The sequence below is a fragment of a genome (genome assembly GCF_019968985.1).
Source record: "MAG: Porospora cf. gigantea B chromosome Unknown PgB_NODE_620_length_13749_cov_130.924, whole genome shotgun sequence".
Lineage (NCBI taxonomy): Eukaryota > Apicomplexa > Conoidasida > Eugregarinorida > Porosporidae > Porospora > Porospora cf. gigantea B.
In genome coordinates this window covers 1-13749 of record NW_027179157.1, presented here as the reverse complement: position 1 = coordinate 13749, position 13749 = coordinate 1, and the positions used below count along the sequence as shown (strand labels likewise).

Genomic DNA, 13749 nt, shown 5'->3' with positions numbered 1-13749 from the left:
AGGAGGAAGAGAGTGACGAGTCAGAGGAGTCCGAAAACTGCAATGTCATTGACTTTGAGTTCTTTTTCGATTAAGAGGTGATAATCTGACAAATCACCATTCTTGGTCTTGTCTCACTCTAATAGCGTCGACGGCTACGAGCACTTTAGTTATTGCCATGAGAATTTCGGATGTGATAATGAAGCCGAGCTGAACGATGATAGTACGTGACTTCTCTTCCTTGTTCGAGAGGATAGCAATGGCGGCCCACAAGAAAACGAAATGCGGACTCAATACGTCTCGGAACAGCTCGCAGTATCGGATTTCCAAAGCAAAACCCAGATACGAGAGTACCATTAGTACCGTCAACAAAATCTCCGACGTTAGCATTGGGTGCTGGTGGGCCTCGTACACAATTGCCAGGCCCGCGTTTAGGTGTGTTGCCACTAACACCCAGGCGCCATAGACGGCTACATTGGGCATCCCCCAACGTCCTCACCGAAACCATTGACAGCTAGCGCGCCAGCAGTGCGCCAGGCGCTGGAGCGCATGTCAGGGTGCCGCTTTTGGGATTTCACCAGCGTGATGACAAGTCCCGCGAGCAGACCGGTGACAAGCACTAACACAACAAATGACCACCACAACCAAGCGCAGTCCCACAGCAGCAGCCACAGAGATGTGCCAACCAGAGCTAACGCCGCCAAGAAAAACGCACCCGACGAGAGTGTCACGGTCGCCAGATCTGGGGCTCGCCAGGCCATGAATGTCCAGAAGATGACACAGTACAGCAACCAAGCGTAGATGATGCCCCATATGCTGAAGGCCCAAGGGGCCGGCACTATTGGCAACGGCCGACTGTTGCTGATTGATGACGTGGTGTTGTGGAAAGGCTCGACGGCTGCAGAGGCCAAACCGGAGAAGACGAGGAGCAACACCAAGGCTATGTCCAGGACGACTGCGTACGCGCGAGTCAGGTTGACTCGCCTCGTCTTCGAGGACGAATTCATTCTGCCGGAATAAATACTGGGACGTCACAACTATTCAGGTTACGTGTGAGGGACATGGGATACGAGACGTCATAGAGGAAAATTACTGCACACAGCATGCGTGCTCTCAGCTGGTTCTGCGTGTTTTTGGTGGATGCCGCCCCAGAGAAGATCGCGGACTCTATCGGGGCCACCAGTGTGGACTCCCAACCCAAACGCACGCCAAGTAGACGGAAGACCCCTGCTGCGCCTCCCGAGCGAAACCACTCGCGCAGGATCCGAATTCCCGCGGGGTTTGAGGCTGACGCGCCCTTCTTGCAGGCGCTAGATAACGTTGGCGGTTTGCAGACGGCAAGTGACATGCGAAAGGTGCTATCACCAGGCATAGCTGACGCCTTTGTGTGTCGATGCTTTTGCACCTCACAGGACTACAGTGTGGACAACTCGCTGGCGAAAAGAGTTCCTGGGTCAAGGGTGGATCTGTTCGATCCTGTGGCGCTGCCCATCAGACGGCTACATGCAGACGAGGACCTCCGGTTTTGGATACGGCAGCAGGGTATCCAGATGAATTTGGCGAGGCCCAGTCCAACAGGATTGGTAACGCACATCACCGAGCTGTCGTCTGGGACCGTCATTGATGTGCCCCCAGATCTGACCCGCGGCGAACGCCAAAAGCTACTGGAGGCGGCGAGTGACGATGACGCCATCAAGGCTGCCATGGAGCGAGTGAAGCGAGGCGATTCCGATCCGCAGCTCCTGGCGGAGATTCAGGAATTCCGGGCCAGGTTCAAACTGTCCGGAGACCGGATGAGTCAGGTGCTGCCCAGTCTTAGGATCACGATGGACAACTCCAAAGTCAATCCGGAGGACGCCAAAACAATCTGGGACGCTTCCTGTCGCCACCAATGTGCCAAGCTGGTCTTTTCGGTGGCACCGGATACCTGGCAACTCGCATTCCACAGCGAGTGGGGCTACCTCAAGGACTTCGAGGATCTGTTTCCAGGGAACTCATGGATATCCGCCGAGAGGCCGCTTCAAGGCTACGGTATTCGCGACCCGCCAAAACACGTCAAAGGTGAGGCTCGAGCCGAATGGACGCAAGACAACCGTTGGAAGGCCCAAGAAAGGGCTTCGTCCTACCCTCTGTTTGAGCAGGCGCTTGCTTACCACCCTGCTTTGGGAAAGGTTCAGTGGGACCTGATAGAGGGGCAAGAGCTTGCCAAGAGCGTCAAGACGTGTGCTCGCGTTCGACAAGCGCTGCTCCAGGAGCAATCCGACGGCAGAGGTGCACTGATGACTTGGAGTGATATCTCGTCAGGATTGCGCATTTACAAGGACCCCTCAGATGTATACCCTCCATCAAAGCGCCCGTTGGCAATGGAGTTCGTCGTGCAGTTGGCGGCAGGAATCCACGTCTCACCTGAAACGATACTAGGGCCCAGTTGGAGGGACTGCATTGTGCCTCCTCCAGTACTGTCACCCGAGAAGCTTCGCAAGGCGTACGTGGCCAGCGTAAAGCCTCGCCCTACAGGCCGCCTTCCAGCGAGAGACCTGGAGGGCAAGGCCATACAAGCGTACCTCGAGGGTAACGGGGTCCATCTGACGCCTCCGTGGCCCGCAATGTCAGAAGAGCGCCGCAAGTCGAAGGGTGCCTACGCCGTTCCCGTTGATCATACATTCCGCCTGCAAGTCACCTTCCACGCGGAGGCTGGTGCTTTGAAGCGCATGGACGCTTTCATAGGGAATCTCAGCAAGGTCCGGATCGGCTATGTTGAATTCTTGGGATTCTACATCACGCCACTGGAACGACAGACGCTAGAGAAGAAAATGGCCTCCGAAATATTGCAGCAGTGGATCGGACCGGCCTTGACTGATCAATGGAGCTCCTTGGAGGAAGTAATCACGGAAGGAGGAGGGCCTCGCAAGAACCTGGAACCTCTTTTGGTCAACGGCCGGCCACTTCGTTATTACGACCGAGTCAGAGACGTCGACGTCACGGAAACTCAGCCGTGGTACCCCGAATTACGAGACGCCGATGGTGTTAAGGGTGGCTTGGTAGAACTTCAGGACCCCGATCACGAGGTGGTGTTGGACGTTTTCGTGGATAAGGTTCGGGGACTGGTGCGACAAAAAGGGCCGAAGAAGAAAAAGGACTTGTCAATGTCGTCGTCCTCTGTTTCAACAACGCCAAGCAAACCCCGTAAGAAAGGCGTAGGCCGGAAGAAAAGAAAACCTCCTCCTGTCTCATCTCTGGATCTTGAAGAAGACGAGGACTCCATATCACTACTTCAACAAGATCCAGTGCACCTGTCCCACGTCACTCTTGACCTGGAGGTCGGCATGTTCATCGGGACCTGGAACACGCGGAAGCGCCGGTTGATGGCGCCACATCACAATCTGTTCCTCATAGGAAGACCCCAATACTTGACGGTACACTTCAGCAGCGGAGTAAGCCGTTATCTCAAGGTCAAATCGGAATCTAGAGTGCTCGGGGTGTTTGGTACCGGCAATGACAGCCTCGTGCGAGTGACGGAGGCATCTGAAGGCTACTTCGACAGGATTAAGGGCACTCCTCTCGAAACACTGTTCAAGGACTTGATTGGCAACCGCCTCGGCTACACATCCGTTCCTGAAGATCGGAAAAGGTTTGAGATGTCTACATGTCCTCTCCCCCCTTTCGACAGTTCGTTGCTACTGGTGACCCCCTCGGAAGACCAGGACACTGCCTACTTCAAACGGCGCCGGGGCTACGAGGAGAAGTTCAGCCTCTCCCACGCTTCAGTCCCGCGAGATATTCACCTGACAGCCAGCAGACTGCTCGGGAGTGCGCTAGGCCGCGTGCAGGCCGGCACGCGAATTCAGCGGAGGCGAGGCGGTATCCCGCTGGGACAGGAGGCCCTCTATACTCGAAAGGTGCACAAGGGACAGCTCGTTACATTCGTGTGCGGTCCCAACAGCTCCGGCGACAGAATGGTGTTGCGGGAAGAAGGAGAAGAAGGGGACGCTGAGAGTGTGAGTAGCCAATAACGATGACATTAAAAACGCATAGAAAGTTCAACACAAATACAATGTCGAGGTTACCCCGGTGCAGGGGCAGCCATAGTTACACCCCCAGTATCCGCCTTCCCAACCATCTTCTTCAGCAGATTGGAAATGTCGTCAGCGGGGGCAGTCTGGCTGTGGAACTCTGCGGAAGACTTAATGTTCTTCACAGCGTTCAGGTAATGCTCCAGCGACGGTCCAGTTACGTCCTCCGGCTTGGTGCCAGCCTGAAGGGCCTCCATCAGTCGTTGAGATTCAGCATCTGCAGCCATATTCTTAATGTTGCGCAAAGAGAATCCGTCAGTTGACTCTCCGAGAACATTGTTGTCGGAAGGTGGCAAGTGAATTGCAAATGTCTCCTTGAGAACCTGCGCCCTTCGGTCTCGGTTCGGTAGGGTGAAGTAGATCTCCCGCGAAACCCTGCTCAGCGCGGCCGCGTCAAGTGCTCCGGCATGGTTGGTAGCGCCGACTAGAACGAATGAGCTGGTCTCAGTGGAGACGCCATCCAACTGACGGAGAAACTGAGTAACGATCTGATCCTGATGCTCTCGCGAAGCATCACCGCTGCGTTTCCGTAGCACGGATTCAATCTCATCCACGAAGAGGAGGCAGGCTGGGTTCCCTTCCACGTTGAGTAGCCTGCCCAACATTTCAGAATCGGTAAAGATACGAAGAAGATTCGTCTGGCTTTCACCCCAGAACTTGGACATCATGTTCTCCAGGTTCACTTCGACGAAGGCGGTACCGATGGATTGTGACAGAATCTTGGCTGTGTGGGTCTTTCCTGTGCCGGGAGGACCCGAGAACAAGATGAACTTGCTGGGATCTGCCTGTGCCTTGCCTCTGGCGTGCTTCGCAATAGACCTGGCCAGCTTTCCGCCCTTGAATGTCGAGAAAATAGTGGCCTTCAACTGCTGCTCGATGTCCGGGTTAATCACAAGCTTGTCCCAGGTATACTGAGTGTTCACCTTGCCGGGCTCGATTTTCCTCGGCAACACAACGTTGGAGCCCCGGGAACGAAAGCCGTCAGCGACGAACAGCGCACTGTCGTGTACCACCAGATCGTTGGCCTCAACCGGGTCAAACGTTGTCGTAAACTTTGGCAAATCCTTGGGAATCTGCCCTTTCAAAAGAGCAGTAATGCGTTTGGCGTCCGCGCCGAAATTGCGCTTGGCCAACTGCAACGTGGTGGAGTAACCCGGGGGCAGCTTGTCTGGGACAATCAGTTTCAGTCCGTCTTCGTTCCGCTCGTACACTTGGAAGAGAAAGTACTTGTTGTTGTAGGCACCAAAGGGGTTGGCTTCAGATGTGCGCAGCGCATCCTCCATTACCTTGATGTACGGTCTGTTCCACACTCCCAGAGCATACTTGCCGTCCTTCGACGTGATAAAATGCTGCTTGGAGTCCGTAATCTTGGCAGGAACGAAGAAGGAGCTGTGCTGTTTGGGTTTATAGGTCATCTCAGAGTCATGGTTGAGCCCAACTGCCATCACAATGTCCCCGCGCTTCCCCTTCTCTCGGTAAAACTCTGCCATGTCCTCCTCCTGGTTCTCGTTGGCAGACACCACGCCAGCCATGAAGGTAGCTGTCAGCACGCCTCCGCATGCAGACCCAACAGTCTGTTGAACCGCAGAGCCAAAGCCTCGACGAAGGTCCGACCACGATTCCCCTGTGTAGCTCCGGGAGACCATGTTTTCCACAAAGTCATTTTCGGCAGAGGTCAGCGGCTTGCGCGGACAGTCCCAGTAGTCCAACGAGATTCGCATCCAGCGAAAAGGTCAAATTCGCGCACCCTTACCGTCTTCGCTTGGCTTTGGGAGTTGCGGACCTTCTTGGCAGGCACACCCTATATGTTAAACTGATGCGATCGTTGAACGCATCCTCGATAGCCTTCTTCCTGCTTTCTTTAGGAACTGAATGTTTCCAGAATGTCTGTGTAGCTCCGCGCATTATCAGCAGGTCGCCATGTTGCACTGCAATCTCCACAGGAGCTGTAATGACGACTTTCAATTGCCTACTGCGCAGATCGCTGGAGACGCCTTTCTTCGGACGCAACAAGAATCGGCGCGCGCTGCCTAATGACACACAAGCGATGACACGATCGTCGTGGGACGGTCCCATCTCTTTTTCATCATCAGCGTGCCAACCGATGTAATCTTCCCGAGATCGGTAATGGTTAACCAAAACAGAGTTGAACGTGACGCCCAGAAGCGCTCCCAACTTCTCAGAGAGCGCTTGAAGCTTGTCGGGCACAGGGCAGGGAGGCAACCAGCGCCCCGAGTACTGGTAAGGAAGGCTGGAGAAGTACGCAGTGGCACGCGGCTCCAAAACATCTCTCCCAAACAGTTTGATGCTTTTCTGAACGAGATCCAGCGTTCGGCAGTACTGTAGAAAAGGTGTGGGCTCTGCAACGAACGCCCTGTAAAGAAGTACACGTAAGCCCGTTGAGGTTTCTTCCACAGATACATCAGGTTGTGGAATGGATGCATTCGACGAACTCATCGTGGGGGGAGGGAAGGCAGGCAGGCACACGAGGCTGAGACAAAACGGAATGGGAAAAGTACGATTTCCTGACACAGTCAGACCTTGCCATGGCGAAGCTTAAGAACCACACCAACCACAACCAGAACCGCAAGGATCACAAGAACGGGATCAAGAAGGTGCAGTGGCCTACCAAGATCAACGTGCACCTGGCTTGTCCCCACTACCGAAAGCAGATCAAGAACTCCCGAGCTGCCAGAGGAAAGGACCAGTGGGCCAAGCGTAGAGTGGCCAAGGCGGAGAGAATCGCTGCGGCTCATGCTGCTATTCAGGGTTAGGTGATGTGAGAACTTTGGCAAGCGTTCACAAAATATAGTTGACTCAGTAGTCCACAGCTCTTGGCTCCGCCTTTGGACCGTCTACGATAGCGAAGCTGGACCGTAGTGAACAGTTCTCGCTCCGTGCGCAAATGCTCCAGGTTGCTTTGGCGTCTGCGGGACCACCATAGAGGCGAACGAGGTTGACTCGCAGGCTGTTCGGCGCCCAGTCGAATAGCGAGAAGAACGCTGCCGCAGCTGGGGAGTCCGCTTCTGGAATGGCGATTGAGAACTGCCAGGTGTGGTCCTTCCCCAGGTCGGCCGTCCACGAGAATGGTCGACTCCTAAGGTTCTCGTGTCGCTGGGAAAATGCGACAAGCACTGACTGCCGTGTCAAGGTGGTTCTGACTAATTCTACGAAGAGGCCCAGGTCTGCTGGCGGGAGGGCGCTGGCGTCATCAACCACCAGGTATTTGGCTTGGCCTGTTAAGGCCTGCTCAGCTTCCCGTAGAGAGCGGACGACTGTCGTTCTGCCCAACTCCTTAGGGGCGGTTGGGCCCATTTGCCAGTAAACCACTTCCATCCCTGACCCGCCGTTTATGAGAGGAGCCGTGGTGTGCGCCATGAACGTGGCTAGCCAAGCGCTTTTTCCCGACCTCGGCGGTCCAGTGAGGAATGTCAGCGATCGTCCGAAGGGCAGCTCGACTATTCGTGGCACCCCGCTGGCGTTGGCGTTGCTCACAACACGACGCCAGTCTGATAGAGAGAAGTCGTAAGCCATTTGTGAGCCTTTTGTGTCACGAGTCGTTCTGCTTTGACGCACCATGGATACGGAGCAGCTGTTCTACGATCATTGCAAACAAAGGGTAAAGGCTGACGTGTGTGTACGGAATACAAATAATAATACAGAATGTATATCTCGTTGGAGTCTTATGTCACGGAGTCCATACACAGCGACACTACTACACCAGCACTAGGCTAGCTGTGGGAAGGCAGACTCGTCCTCTAGGTTTGGCTGCCGACGCTTCTTGGGTTTGGTCTTCTCGCCTTCACGCGCCTCCTTGGGCTCCCGAGGCTCACGAGGCTCACGTGCGCCCTCACGAGGGGGGCGGTCACGAGGAGGCTCTCTGCGACGAGGTGGCGCTGTCTTGAGCCCGACCATAGAAGAGAGGTCAACAGCCTTGTGGCCCACCTGACCCTGGGCGGCAGTGGTAGAATCGGCATTGGATGTCTCAGGCGATGCAGGAGACAGCTGCTTCAGAACGTAGCCGTCCTTGGAGTAGTTCTCGGGTACAGCCTCAACCAGCTTCTTAGCAGGAAGTGAAGACACGTCGACTTCCTTGAGATATTGAGTCAAAGTGATGGCCTTGGGCTCAACAGGCTTCTCCTCAACTTCAGACACGGGAGTCGCCTCCTCGACGGCGGTCACACCAGCCTCCTCATCACCCTCCAAAGTGGCCTCCTGCGTAAATAAATTACTTGGGACTCACGGCGGCCAGGCCTCTCTCGTCGTGGACGTCACCCCAATTGTGGGCGCCTGCGCCTTGTCTGGCGACTTCGTTGCCTCTTCCAGTGCCGGAGTGACGTTCAAAAACGCGACCACCAGTCCGGACCTCAGGACCTCCTCGGCCTCCGCGACGCGGAGGGCGAGTGCGAGGTCCGCCTCTGCGGACAGGCTTGTTTTCCTCAGGCTCCTGAGCTTCGGGATCAGCCTCGTGAGCAGGGGCTCGTCGAGGGCTTCGGCCAGCATCCTTGGGGGAGCTGCGGGGGGGCCGAACGCGGGATTCTCTCGGAGCCTTCTCGGGCTTATCGGCCTCCTGGACCTGTCGGGCCCTTAGTTGCTCATTGGAGAGAATGTCCTCAGCACCCGATCCAGAATCGGACAGGTTGCCGAAAGGGTTGTTGGTTTCCAAAGTGTAGTAGCGACTCATAACATAGGACGGAACACTCACGAGGGAAACCGTGAATATTGAGACAGAACGGATAGGGAATCGCTCTGAAGCAGCACCACCGATCAAAATATGAAACACACATGATAGATAAAGTCACACACATAACAGGCATATCCCACCCAAGAATTTCGGATAACATACCCAAAGAACGTGGTAGGGCCAGCCACCCTCACCGAAATATCTCGCCTTTAATCCGTCAAATTTAGTATGACACGGCTTCCACTCGTGACGGTCTCCAAGGAGGCTGAGGGAGGTGACCTTTCGAAGCTGACAACGCTGGACGTGCAAGGCCGCAACCTTACGGAGATCGACGACCTGGACTCCTGCGCCAATCTCCGGTCGCTGAACGCCTCCAGAAATCAGCTGGAGACGATGGACTGGTGTTGCATGAACCTGAATCTGGTGGAGCTCATCATCTCGGAAAACAACATGCGCCACGTTTCCGCTCGAATCGGCAACCTGGCAAATCTGCAGACGTTGAATCTGTCCGACAACGAACTCCGATCTTTGCCCTCATTGGCTGGAATGGATTCGCTCAGAACGCTCATTCTTAGGAACAACAAGATTTCTGAGCTGCCTCCTCTCGGGTACCTCCCGAGCCTTCGTACTGTAATCCTGTCTGAGAACCGTTTGCGCAGCTTCCCGAGGTTTGAGGCACCTGCCTTGCGGAAGATTTCCTTGACAAGCAATCGACTCACAGTAAGACATTGACCGCGTTTAACACAGACATTTCCTTTTGGGGTGGAATTCGCCCACGTTGTCGAGCTGCGACTCCACAAGAACCGAATTCAAAATATTCCCCAAGAGGTATGCTCGATGGCATCTCTCTCCCTTATCGACTTAGGACATAACCCTTTGGTGGACGAGTCGAGTCTCACTCATCTCGGCAGCGTCAGAGCTCTAAGCAACCTTAATCTTCGCGACACTCCCCTACTTGAAAAGCTCGGTGATGGCGCCGCCGAGTTCGTCTTGACCCGATGTCCTCGTGTCAGCATTTTTAACAACCAGAGGATTGCGGAGCCCGAACGTAAACGACCATTGCAAAAATCACGTATCCCCCGGCAGAAGAAGTTTAAGCGATAGACTGGCGGCTTCGCTGATTCGTCTACGCTTTGTGCGAAAGATGCTTTCAGTCTGCGAATTAGTCCACAGTCTCTTGGGTTTGGGAGGATCTGGAACCCCAATTATTTCCACCCGGCCGGTTGAGGTGTCACACGCCTTACAAACGTGGACGTGGTGCATTTGGAAAGCAATAATTCGCTCGCTGTGTATGGTCCGTCCACTCCTCACTCTCGACAGATGCCGCGCACCAAGCCCGAATCGCTAGTGGCGAGACTTCTAACTAGCCCCTCATGGTCCACGTTGTGGCCTACCCCCAGACACACGAAGTCGTCCTCCCGGAGGATCCGACGGGTTACTCGCACACCATTTACCAGTGTACCATTCGGCGTATTCAGATCTTCAACTATAATTTCCGGCCCAGAGTCTGTCTCCGAAACGGTGATCTGCACATGCCGCCTGCCTGTGCTGAGTCCACGGCACACCCACTCACACCTCCGTCAGGGTAGAACACCGATACGTCACATGCCTCGTGACGTCCGACAACGTACTTACCCACTGGAAAATGGAGGCAGCCGTTGACCATGTGCAGAGCGGAACTCAGAGTTCCTGCGCCGCTTATTATTACCTCCAACGCAACCATCAACATATCAATAATTCTGCTTCCACACCAACACAAAATCAAACACTTCACACACAAAACGAAAACACTTCACCAACTGGTCCCGGCTCGCTTTCGGAACCACCCAAAACGCTTGGGAACCGCGTCGACTGACGGATGGACCCACAGGTGGGCATCATCCGAGGGGGACTTTCGAAGGGTCCCTCTTGCCATTCCCGACGGCGACAGAGAGCGATGGCCGGAGGTCATTGACCTATACCACGCTCCATGGGATGGTGACTTTCGGATACGTGTAATGCTGTCGTTTCCAGAGAGCAGTTGAGCTGAGACCTGGCCGGAAGCTCCTCCAATTCGCGTCTGTGCCGCGCTCACGTTCAGGCTGATGGCGCTGAATACCGCGTCAAGCGTTTCTCCAGAGCTCAGGAAGCGCCGAAGGATTCGACGATCTTCATAGCAGTTAAGGGACTTCAGGATGTACTCTGCCGTGGCGTCGCGTGATAGCTTCACGTTTCGAAATATCAGCAGTCCCACACGAATGTATACGACTCGAAGGAGAAACCTGTGCAGAGGTTCCGTTTCATGCTGTGCGCACATTGTTGGGTTGAGGGAGACAAGGTATCCTGTTCGCTTGATCTCATCCATGTTCTTCAACTTCATCAGAGCTTCGGTGACGACACCGCATTTTTGGTAGGCTTTCAGAATCGTATTTTCGTACGCGTGGCCTCTGAAATACTTCTTCAGAACTTGAACGGCCTCCTCCGCCGTCAATTCGTTCAAGCCCAGAACGTCTGATGGCCAGTTGATAAAAAAACGGACGGCCATCTCCAGGTGCATTATATGACCCTCCGCTCGTGGGTCATCCTTATTCCACCGACGAAGTCCTTTCAGAACACGCTTGAATACACCAGGCCGATCCGCTTCCGAAGGCGTGGCTTGACTGGTCAGTGATCTGGTCAGTCTCTGTTCCACGGCGCCGTAGGTCGTTGTGAAGGAGCCGAGAGGAATGGGCTGTGACGAAATCGGCTTCTCCACCATTGAGGACGCAGACCTCCGCAATAGGCTCTGGGTACTGCTATGTCCGGTCACACTTCCGGATCCATGCATCTTCGCCGCTCTCATCCCGACCTTGCGCGATCGCGTGTCAGGTCCGTCGCTATGGGCGCTCTTAGCCTTCGTTAGCCAGAACACTCTGGGAGGGGTTGCCCCCAGTGTAGCTTCCAGTGCCGGTGACGAATCCAGTCCTATTTCGGGCCAGGGCACAGGGCATGACATGTGGGTATCCGGATTTAGAGCGTCCAATATTTCAGCCTCGAGTTCAGCACTGTTAGACCTGGCTCTGGTTGACGACATCAAACGTAAGATCTGGCCGAAACCTTTGCTCTCTCCGATATCATAGACCTCGAAGCCATTCCAGTCGTGGTCTTCGATATCACAGACATTTTTGGGGTAGTCAGCTCCATTGTGGAGGCATGCTTGTTCGTGCACGCCGTCCAAGGCATGCGCAGAAGCGTCTCGCCATCCAGGATATACGACGAGCGGTCCCTTTAAGTAGTCTGCCGGTTTTAGGACTCGCGTGCCGCGTCGGTGACGAAGCTCCGCTGCAATCCAGTACTGCAGATTTTGAATGGACGTCGATACGGTGTTATGGTAATCCGACGCAAGATTCGGGTGCTTTTCGAAGAATTGCTCATAGAACTCCAGATCCTCAAGCGTCCAGTGCTCAATAGTCTCACGCACACATAGTAAATCAAGGATGGTGCTTGATGTAGGGTCGAGGTGCCGCTGAATAAACCGTACAAGGCTCGCATCCTGCTGGCAGGTGCTGCGAGTCCTCAGCAGGCAGACGCTGAGGGTTACCACGTTGCAGGCCGATAACCCGTTCTCAGCAGCTTCAGCGACGAGGCCCCAGGCAAAATTGACGCGCTGACGCGCCTGTAGTTGTCGCTTACATTTGCGATCGACCCTTTTCAGATCTGTGCATACGTCCCGGCAGTTAGAGAACGTTAGCTCAAGATCAGGGTGCGAGAGGAAACACGTCTCAGCAAACATGAGCTGGTCGTTAGACCATTCACTGTCTGGGGTCCAGCTCAGCTGCAACAGTGACAGTACATCTTGCGCATACGAATCCAGCATTAACAACGCCCTTTCGAGCATTGTCTGTCCTCGTCCCTGGTTGGGATCGCAACAAAGCAGCTTCCATACAAGGCTGACTCCAAAGACTTGCTGACCCTTGCGTAAAACGTCGAGGGCGTCAGTCCACGACTGCAAAAAACTTTCGGGCATAAAAGAAAAATATCAGAAAACGCTTGCTCTTGCTAAGGCGAATGAAAAGAATCAGAGTGAATCACTTTCTCATAAACTTGAACCGACTCAGGACATTACTCCTCCGGGCTTTGTGGTATTCCTTCGCACGCTCGGCACAGCTGTGTTGGTCTCCATATCGGTGTTGCAAACAAACAACCGAATGGCAGACCTTACACTCGAACGTGTTGAGTACTGTAAGTGCCTGTCGACATCTAGGCACGGGACATTGTGTCTTTGTTGGCTTCGCCTCCACTGACTTCGGCTGGCAGTCTCCGTTGGCAGCGTGACGGTGCCATGTCTCGTCAGCCGACTCTCCAAACAGAATTTGAACAGAGGCGGCACAAAGCGGGCACACGATAGCAACGCGATTATCGGAGCCAGCTAGAGGACAGCTGTGGTCTTCAGGTCGAAAGTGGTCTAAGCAGTGCGTTTTGCCGCACAATTCACAAGTGAACGGCAAGAAGTCACGCTGGCCGCAGGCGACGACGGCGCAGCGTCCTCCGACATCGGAGAAGTGGGCCATGCGGCAAAATTCTGATTTGCCGGTGACGTCCAGTGAGGCTTCCTCTTATAATGAAACTAGTTTACACATCAACACCTCTCAGATTATGGGGATCTCAAGGTTCCGGAGATTACAACAACAGAGAGGCAATGAGCGAGACAATCCCTACAGCTGCCTGCTGTCCAAAGTTATATGGCGTCGACGAAGCTGTCCGGAGATATAGCTTCCCACTGTGCGGCAGCGCATCTTGTCCCAAACGCAGGCATCATCTGCCACGCAGCCTGACTTGGACTTCACCGCGCATTTGACAGGCTTGCACAGGCTGTTGACAGTGCCTCGCATCTCGCAGCCGAATAACTCGCCTTTGCCACAAGCTGTCTTTCCCCCTTGACAGGGAACGGCGTTGTCTGGAAGGCCGCCATCCTTCCAGGTGCACTTCTCCGTGACTGAATTCCAGTCGCATTCGCGGCGTCCGTCCACAAAATTGTCGCAGCAGCTTTCGGTC

The 13749-nt window shown here is 54.6% G+C and overlaps 9 protein-coding genes across 14 annotated transcripts; 3 read left to right on the top strand and 6 right to left on the bottom strand.

Moving 5' to 3' along the window:
• Window positions 1–93: 93 nt before the first annotated feature.
• On the bottom strand, window positions 94–986 carry KVP17_004953 (uncharacterized protein; the record flags this gene model as incomplete). Of its 3 annotated transcripts, XM_068523615.1 has the most annotated exons (2): window positions 94–449; window positions 479–986. In XM_068523615.1, the coding sequence occupies 2 exons, from the start codon at window positions 984–986 to the stop codon at window positions 94–96; spliced, it is 864 nt and encodes a 287-aa protein (XP_068372725.1). The 3 variants fall into 3 exon arrangements, with proteins under 3 accessions (XP_068372725.1, XP_068372726.1, XP_068372724.1); XM_068523616.1 differs by lacking the exon at window positions 479–986 and having other exon boundaries at window positions 94–369; XM_068523614.1 differs by lacking the exon at window positions 94–449 and having other exon boundaries at window positions 450–986.
• Window positions 987–1082: 96 nt separating this feature from the next.
• KVP17_004959 (uncharacterized protein) lies at window positions 1083–3992 on the top strand (the record flags this gene model as incomplete). Its single annotated transcript, XM_068523624.1, has 1 exon — window positions 1083–3992. One exon carries the CDS (start codon window positions 1083–1085, stop codon window positions 3990–3992), a length of 2910 nt encoding a protein of 969 aa, XP_068372733.1.
• A 50-nt stretch (window positions 3993–4042) lies between these two features.
• Window positions 4043–5773, bottom strand: KVP17_004954 (uncharacterized protein; the record flags this gene model as incomplete). The annotated part of the gene is made up of 1 exon (XM_068523617.1): window positions 4043–5773. The coding sequence occupies one exon, from the start codon at window positions 5771–5773 to the stop codon at window positions 4043–4045; it is 1731 nt and encodes a 576-aa protein (XP_068372727.1).
• Window positions 5774–5801: 28 nt separating this feature from the next.
• Window positions 5802–6509, bottom strand: KVP17_004952 (uncharacterized protein; the record flags this gene model as incomplete). The annotated part of the gene is made up of 1 exon (XM_068523613.1): window positions 5802–6509. The coding sequence occupies one exon, from the start codon at window positions 6507–6509 to the stop codon at window positions 5802–5804; it is 708 nt and encodes a 235-aa protein (XP_068372723.1).
• On the top strand, window positions 6487–6826 carry KVP17_004958 (uncharacterized protein; the record flags this gene model as incomplete). Of its 2 annotated transcripts, XM_068523622.1 has the most annotated exons (2): window positions 6487–6510; window positions 6587–6826. In XM_068523622.1, the coding sequence occupies 2 exons, from the start codon at window positions 6487–6489 to the stop codon at window positions 6824–6826; spliced, it is 264 nt and encodes an 87-aa protein (XP_068372731.1). The 2 variants fall into 2 exon arrangements, with proteins under 2 accessions (XP_068372731.1, XP_068372732.1); XM_068523623.1 differs by lacking the exon at window positions 6487–6510 and having other exon boundaries at window positions 6599–6826.
• Window positions 6827–6869: 43 nt separating this feature from the next.
• On the bottom strand, window positions 6870–7586 carry KVP17_004956 (uncharacterized protein; the record flags this gene model as incomplete). The annotated part of the gene is made up of 1 exon (XM_068523619.1): window positions 6870–7586. The coding sequence occupies one exon, from the start codon at window positions 7584–7586 to the stop codon at window positions 6870–6872; it is 717 nt and encodes a 238-aa protein (XP_068372729.1).
• A 192-nt stretch (window positions 7587–7778) lies between these two features.
• KVP17_004957 (uncharacterized protein) lies at window positions 7779–8736 on the bottom strand (the record flags this gene model as incomplete). Its single annotated transcript, XM_068523620.1, has 2 exons — window positions 7779–8267; window positions 8296–8736. The coding sequence occupies 2 exons, from the start codon at window positions 8734–8736 to the stop codon at window positions 7779–7781; spliced, it is 930 nt and encodes a 309-aa protein (XP_068372730.1).
• A 228-nt stretch (window positions 8737–8964) lies between these two features.
• Window positions 8965–9840, top strand: KVP17_004951 (uncharacterized protein; the record flags this gene model as incomplete). 3 transcript variants are annotated; one of them, XM_068523610.1, is made up of 2 exons in its annotated part: window positions 8965–9456; window positions 9484–9840. In XM_068523610.1, the coding sequence occupies 2 exons, from the start codon at window positions 8965–8967 to the stop codon at window positions 9838–9840; spliced, it is 849 nt and encodes a 282-aa protein (XP_068372720.1). The 3 variants fall into 3 exon arrangements, with proteins under 3 accessions (XP_068372720.1, XP_068372722.1, XP_068372721.1); XM_068523612.1 differs by lacking the exon at window positions 9484–9840 and having other exon boundaries at window positions 8965–9468; XM_068523611.1 differs by lacking the exon at window positions 8965–9456 and having other exon boundaries at window positions 9574–9840.
• Window positions 9841–10528: 688 nt separating this feature from the next.
• KVP17_004955 (uncharacterized protein) lies at window positions 10529–12721 on the bottom strand (the record flags this gene model as incomplete). Its single annotated transcript, XM_068523618.1, has 1 exon — window positions 10529–12721. One exon carries the CDS (start codon window positions 12719–12721, stop codon window positions 10529–10531), a length of 2193 nt encoding a protein of 730 aa, XP_068372728.1.
• Between the last annotated feature and the right edge of the window lie 1028 nt (window positions 12722–13749).